The 7,301-nt window shown below is 42.7% G+C and overlaps 1 protein-coding gene across 1 annotated transcript; it reads right to left on the bottom strand.

The window, feature by feature from the left end:
• Nucleotides 1-2,681: 2,681 nt before the first annotated feature.
• LOC139402145 (protein Tob1-like) lies at nt 2,682-6,926 on the bottom strand. The gene is made up of 2 exons (XM_071146225.1): nt 6,382-6,926; nt 2,682-4,789 (listed from the first exon to the last, which is right to left on the bottom strand). The coding sequence occupies exon 2, from the start codon at nt 4,571-4,573 to the stop codon at nt 3,560-3,562; it is 1,014 nt and encodes a 337-aa protein (XP_071002326.1). The 5' UTR covers nt 4,574-4,789; nt 6,382-6,926; the 3' UTR covers nt 2,682-3,559.
• Between the last annotated feature and the right edge of the window lie 375 nt (nt 6,927-7,301).

Below are 7,301 nucleotides of genomic sequence, written 5' to 3'. Positions count from 1 at the left end.
AGACACAGTAGTAGTAGCAGCAGTACATAGTAGTAGTAGAAGTAGTAGGTTTTTGTAGTAGCACTACACATCTGATATAAGCTTGATAATTGGTTTATTATTTGAATCAACTGTGTAGTGCTAGGGCAAAAGTGGAAAACTGATTGAATTTGCAAAAAGTCATCAATGTAAGGGTATTTTGCATTTTTTAGCCTAAATCCAATGACATGGTGACATTTTTGGTTGATTTCATGTTGAATTGACATTAGTTGACATCTCAAACAAATGTAAATCAAAAATACTTTGAACTGTACCTGGTGGGTTGTCATTGCTCAATCAACTCATTTAATGTGGCTCCAGACATGGAGGCTGCATGACTTAGAGCTGGGGAACTGGAAGGACATTTACATAACTCCATGTCTGCTCGTTTCAACAGAAAGCTCCACCTGTTTTTCTGACGGCCGCAGCTCTGGTCTGGATTACATCAATGATGCCGCCAGCTCTCATTCTCTCACACTCTCTTTCTGTTGCTATCCCTCCTCTTTCTCTGTCCCTGTTTCTACCCCCTCTCTCTTTCTCTGACCCCCTTTCTCTCTCTCTCTGACCCCCTTTCTCTCCCTCTATGCCTAGTCACTTTTTCTTCCTCCCTCCCTTTCTTCCCCATCCCTCCCTGTCCCCCCACTCTCGCTCTCCTAGAATCAGAGCGGGGGTGATGACGTCCAGTGATACTAGAGCCTGTGGGGGGAGACCAGACGGACGAGGCTCAGGAGAGCAGAGCAGGGTGATAATCCATCAAAGGCATCCCCAGAACTGCTTGTCCCCAACACACATATTTCTATTACAAGCACATGTGCACACAAATGCTCACGTACAAGTGCATGCACACACACACACACTTACTGTATATCCAAAACCGTCTGTGAACTTTATTAGGGCCAATCTACCAAGTGCAGCTGACAGGCAACAGTGCGCAGATACTTGGTGAGCTAACCTCCGAGGATCGTGGTATGCCACCAGGGTTAAAGTGCTCTCTGTGTACCCACCGGCATGTTAGTTCTACTTATAAACTGGGTGGTTCGAGCCTGAATGCTGATTGGCTGACAGCCATGGTATACCAGAACTTATACCACAGGTGTGACAAAACATTTGTTTTTACTGTTGGTAACCAGTTTATAATAGCAATAAGGCACCTCAGGGGTTTGTGGTATATGGCCAATATACCACGGCTAAGGGCTGTGTCCAGGCACTCCTCGTTGTGTTGTACAGAAGAACAGCCCTTAGCCATATTGGTTATATACACCACACCTCCTCGGGCCTAGTTGCTTAATTATGACACCAGCAGCAGTGGCAGCAACAACAACATGAGAAACAGAAACAAAAGGCAATCCATTCTGGTTGAAACCATGATACCAAGTACATGAATAGTCCCAACAGGACCTCAACATAGATCACTTTTGGAAGAATCAAACAAGCAACATACACTTCCTTTTCAGACCAGCATTAATCACATAAGAATTTCATTCTCATTCTGTTCATTCCATGAGATTAATTTTGTCATCACAAGTCAGCAATCATAGTTATCCAATGATCCGTCACCTCAGGACACTGGGTGAAAAATGATTGAGAGCATTTAGAATAGCATGCAGTTGGCCACTGTGTAGAAGCCTTTGCTGCCTCTTCAAAGTGGCTATTGTTATGCTATACTATAGTACCCAAAATGCTCAGTAGATCCACTACAAAATCAGTATAGATGAAGGGTAGGAAATAAAAGTGTTATCCCAAAAATAAATGTGACTGAATTTACTCTGGAGACCACACACATCTTTGCATTCTAAAACATTATTTGACTAAACAACTGGCAGGCTGTAGCGTTCAAAGACGGGCCTGTTGGCTAGTAGAGCTAACATGTACAGTGCACTAATATAAACACCTCAGCTCTCAGTAGGCTAACTGACACAGAGGTGACATGCTAAGGTCTGGGATGACAGCAGGCTTAACCCCACTATCCATATGCCTAATAGGCCCAGGAAGCACATGGACTGACTCCACCGTAGAATGTAGACTCAGAACCAGCAGAAGGCTGAGGATAACATAGACAGTCGGAAATGAATACATGTGCAGGGTATATCAAATCTCCGGTAAAAAGGGAATACCCTCGTTGGCTCTTTTTGCGTAGCTAGGTTTTAAATGTTGATGGAAATGTATAAAACTGTTAAGTTGTTTTGTCAAGGAAAACCCCACTGGTAATTCTAGACAATAGCGCAGAACACTAACGTTCACCCTGATTCACAGCAATAAGAATACAGAACCCTTCGATATGCCCATTTGATATGCCCATTTGTGTAACACTAGTTACAAGACTACCATGTATAGAATATTAATGTGTAACGGTGCAGTCTTACCAATAGCACCATGCTGACATGTCAGTACTTTATATTATGCGAGGCCTTTGCAAATGACAAGTTACACTGCAGGTTTGAGCCATGTGTCGAGAGCAAGGTCTTGAGCCAGTGCACCAGGAGTAGCTGACCAGAGGTAAATTAGACACTTAAGGACAGGCTAGGACTCCTATGGTTATGATAAAGTGTGTGTACTGAACAATTCAATGGCATATGGAAAACTAGATACTATTGCCTTCATACATATGTCCATTGTCCAATTAACAAGACCAGACTACCAATGAGAAGATAGACCAGGGGATATTTTCAAGCTTTTTAATACAAACTTAATAAATGATCAGTTCAGCTTAACATGTAAGACACTGACTCCAAATACTTTGTTATACCGTTTGTTTTATCAAGTATTGCACAATGTAGGTACAAAATTAATATACGATTACATTTTGTCCATAATATAGCAAAAATCTTTAAACTCTTAACAGAAAATACAACTCTTGTTTTTCAAAAAAGCAAATATTCTTAAATCCCACCACTACGGAATATTCTGTACACAATCTTTAGAATAGTCAATGTTTTTTAGAGGGATTCATTTCACAATTTCAATAAAAAAAATAACATAAAGTTGCTGCAGCCATCACGGATCACTGTAGTAGTAAAAAGATATAAATGCAGTACCATGTCGTAGAAACAATATATACTCTGATATTTTACAAACTCTGTACTAAATTAAATTATACAATTAGAAAAAAGACCAGGAAATCCCACTTATTAATGCCAATCCTTGGAAAATTGGCATGTCCAGTTATGTCTTAAATACTGAAAGAGGCCATGACTTGTATTGTTTTTCTTCTTTATCTTTAAAACAGTCCCGTAAAAAATAATTTCTGTGCTTGGTTGGCAAAAGAAATAATGATGCATGTCGAAGTTTAGGTAACCAAGCTTGGACATCTTGTACTACAAGCTTCATCGTAAAAAAAGATAACTCAAGGGGGCAAAGTCATTTCACCCTCAGGCTCATGCGCTTGGACTTGAACACAGATCTTACAGTCGACAACAAGTCACTTTCAATTTTTCCTGGAAATTGTGTTTCCTATTTTATTTTGATGTGCGTTTAGTCTTTTTTTCCCCCATATCACATATCTCTGGTCATTTCTGTGTACTAGTACTGTAGTATCTGTGTACTAATTGGCCATCACTGGCTGGAATTGCTGGTTCGAATACTGCATGTTGTTCAAACTGAAATTCAAGCCGTCCATAAGGGACTTGTCGTTGAGACCTCCGTAGGCCGCAAACATGTCGAAGGCATTGCTGTACTGCAGCGGGCTGAGGCTGAGGGAGCTGTCACCGGGGAATAGGGCACTCGGGCTCCCCTGGCCCTGGAGGTTGGGGAACACAAACTCCTTGGCGTTGGGGCTGAGGGCTGAGGCCTGCTGCTGGCCCAGGCCCAACCCGTACAGAGAGTGCATGGAGGTGGAGATGGCTTTCTGCTTCAGCAGCGTGTTCACATTCAGGCCCAGGTTGGTGGGTGAGGTGCGGGCCACCTTCTGGCCCTGCCCGCCTTGGCCACCGTTGCCGTTCTGGTTGTTGCGGCTGCTGCTCTTCATTTTGGTGGAGCCGAATTTGGTGGCGGCGAAGGTGGCGGTGGTGAAGGTTAAAGGCTGGTTGGAGCGTGGCATGAAGGTGGGGCTGACAGCAGCCGAGTGGCCGAAGGGAGGCGAGGGCGAGCTGGAAGTCGGAGAGGGGCCCACCACAGGCTCGCTGATGGGCATGAAGACCTGGGCCTCAGGGTTGAAACTGTTCTTGATCTCCTTGTCCAGCTCCAGACCACTGGGGCTGCTCTCATTGCTGTCGTCCACGTACAGCACCTTGACGGGCCCCTTCTCCCCGATCTGGTAGGATACCTCGAAGGGGTCGATCCACACACTGAGGTCCTGAGGCAGATTGTGGCGCACATCCTCAATGTCCAGGCCACTCTCTTTGGCTGCCTTCTCTACCACCGGGTCCACCTTCTCCCCTACGTGGATGCACCTGAATCCAGAGCCCTTGTATGGCTTGTCTGGGTACCAGTGGCCCTCATACTTTCCCTTGAGCTGCCTCTCAAGCTCCTCGCCAAAGATGTTGACCCGTCGCCGCGGCAGCTTGTTGTAAAGGTAGGAGATGACGAAGTTGAGGGCTACTTGGATTTCAAGCTGCATAGCTGGCTGCTGAACTGCTCCGGGCGCGAGAAGAGGTGTCGGCAGCTGCGTCCTGTTGAGTTGCTTTACGTATCTGTGGTGGGTGGCGTAGGTGCTTCCAGGCAGGGTAGGGTGTGATGGGTTGGGTCAACACCAGGCAAAAGGAACTAGAGCTTCGTGGAACTGCTCTGCTAGTCGCAAGAGGCGTTCTTCCACAAGATTGAGCGTTGTTTTTTCCTGAAAAAAGAGAAGATAAAAAATTATTAGCATATTGTTCAGACAGATATGCAAAACAATAAGACATTAAAAGGCATGAACCATTCCTCCACTAGATACAAGCCATGAAGAATTTGCATTACTTCAGTAACATTAGGTATAATTGGACAACATTTTGTAAACAGGCAACACTTCTCAAAGATGTGGGTGGCAATGTCCTCGCTTACTTGACCGAGGTTGAGTCTACTACTGCAGACTTTGTAAAGGAATGCAATAAAATGCCCTTTAAACGTTAACCCTTTACTTCCCGAGGGAAACATCTAGAATAGAATTGCAGTCCGTCTGAACACTCAAATCAACTAGTATGCTATGACGGATCAAGCGTTCACCTCTTCTCTGTCTTGTTTCAAGTCGCAACGTTTATTTGTCACATGCACAGGATACAGCAGGTGTAAAACAGTAGTGAAACCCTTACTTACAAGCGCTTTCCCGAACAATGCCGTATTCAGTATCAAGGTCTATAGCCTGAATCATCTTTAACAATGCAATGTCACGCTATGGAACAGAACGACCTAATGTATAAATAGCCATGATAAGCAAGGGGATCTAGTGAATTTGTCTGCATATCTACAACTCAACATGAACAACCTAAAGATTTCACAGTAGATGAAAACGATTTTCAGAATGTTAGAAATCTCCACACAGAAAGAGCTGTGCTGTTTTTTTCTATACGAAGCTATAGAGAAGCACTAGAACTGATCGTGTTACATAATAAATAGCTAGCCTCGTTACAATGTTGCCAACGTCACAGAGTCGCAGTTACATTCGGAAAGGCATACTGCACTTTTTTTTTACAGAACAGTTACATATTAGCAATCAGGCTGGCGATAGAAAAATGTACCCTGTAAATATTGTATCAGATTGGCGGCTCTCAACTCGCACTATTTAGTATGCTGCTTAAAATGTATCAGTTAACGTCGACTAGGCGAGGCAGGGGACATAAAGGTTAGGTGTTGCTATTATCGGAACAGTGTCGACATAAACGGTTTATCAAAATGTAACAACTAGTCTATTCATTTTGGATATGGCCAAGTACAGAAGAAAATGCAAAATAAGCTGTATCCAATAAACAATCATACTCGGTCATTACGAAATAGACGGTTTTCTGCCCAACAGCGGATGGTTTTGTTCGTTTGAGGCAGTGTGAGCAGCTACCTTTCTGCGGACCTATAAATTACCACTTGATATACTATTAATTCTTTACGACCTGGAGATGTAATAACGGGGCCAAAAAAGAGATCAACACAATTCCATGCATAGCCTATTGCCTCTCCGCAAGTTTCTTCTTTCAATAATTTGACAGTCAGTCTTGATAGTCAAGCAAATGTAGATGACTATTTAGCTCATATCCCGTCTTTCTTTCTCTCACACACGCTTCAGTTAGTTAGGCTACCCCTCCCTAACTTCAGGGACTGACGCAGCAAATCAACTTGATTAAAATCCCCTGCGATATAATCGGGGGTAAATAGTTCATCAAGAATACTGGGCTATAGATGATCGATGGATATCCAATCGAACACGCAAAGAGTAATTGAGCCAAAAGCAATACTTACTTTTTCGTACAAAATAAAATATTCTCAGTAGTTTTGAAGTACCGTTAGTGCAAATAGAAGTGTAGGGTAGATATAAATACTTTCTTCACATATAATATAATATTAACATAAAAAAGTATTCCAGTACGTGTAGACGTCGATAGGTTATCGTTATTTATTTTGCTTTAGTTTAGATTTGTAGGTTGTTTGGCGGTTTCCCCTTTCAGCAGGCTTGCAGAATGTTTCCCTTCTACCTGGGAGTTTTACAACTTCGTCCCAGTCGCCTGTCATGCGCCTATATTTATAGCTTTCCTCCGCCATGGGCACGAGGTAGGCGGTGATGCGGTTTCAGAGGTCAAAACAATACGAGCACCAAATCTGGGCCTGCAATTGGTCAAATTGGGGAATCCAGCCTGCTGGAAATGTACAAACTCGAAAGTGTATTGGTTAGTTATACTGTCAATCCAAGGCATAAAAATGAAGAGACGCCCATAACAAGAACATTTGCGTCACACTTTTCCTATGTCTCTGACAGCAGACAAAAATATATCGATTATGAAGTCAGACATATGCTAAATTATGTCATTTGCATATAGTATATTTTGATTATGTATTTTCAGTGATGCATAGTTGATAGATTATATGCCTTTGCTTGACATCCAACATGATTTAGATCAGCGTATCAATCATTTTAGCCGAGATATATCTCCCCTATTGCCTCGACAAGGCTATGATACGGAATAATTGCATTCCAATAGGTTAACTGGTATTGCCAAGTGCTTCCGACTTATTTATTTGACATGTTTTAAAATAATGAGCGAGCAATTTGTTGAGCTGAATACACTCTCACCCATGAAACCGTAATAACCATGCGTTATTACCATGCTAGAGCAAACACAATCTGTTAGATCAGAGAATGGCAGTTTGAAAATGATGAGTAA

This window comes from Oncorhynchus clarkii, unplaced genomic scaffold (genome assembly GCF_045791955.1).
Source record: "Oncorhynchus clarkii lewisi isolate Uvic-CL-2024 unplaced genomic scaffold, UVic_Ocla_1.0 unplaced_contig_779_pilon_pilon, whole genome shotgun sequence".
Lineage (NCBI taxonomy): Eukaryota > Metazoa > Chordata > Actinopteri > Salmoniformes > Salmonidae > Oncorhynchus > Oncorhynchus clarkii.
This window is presented reverse-complemented; position numbering and strand designations above follow the sequence as displayed.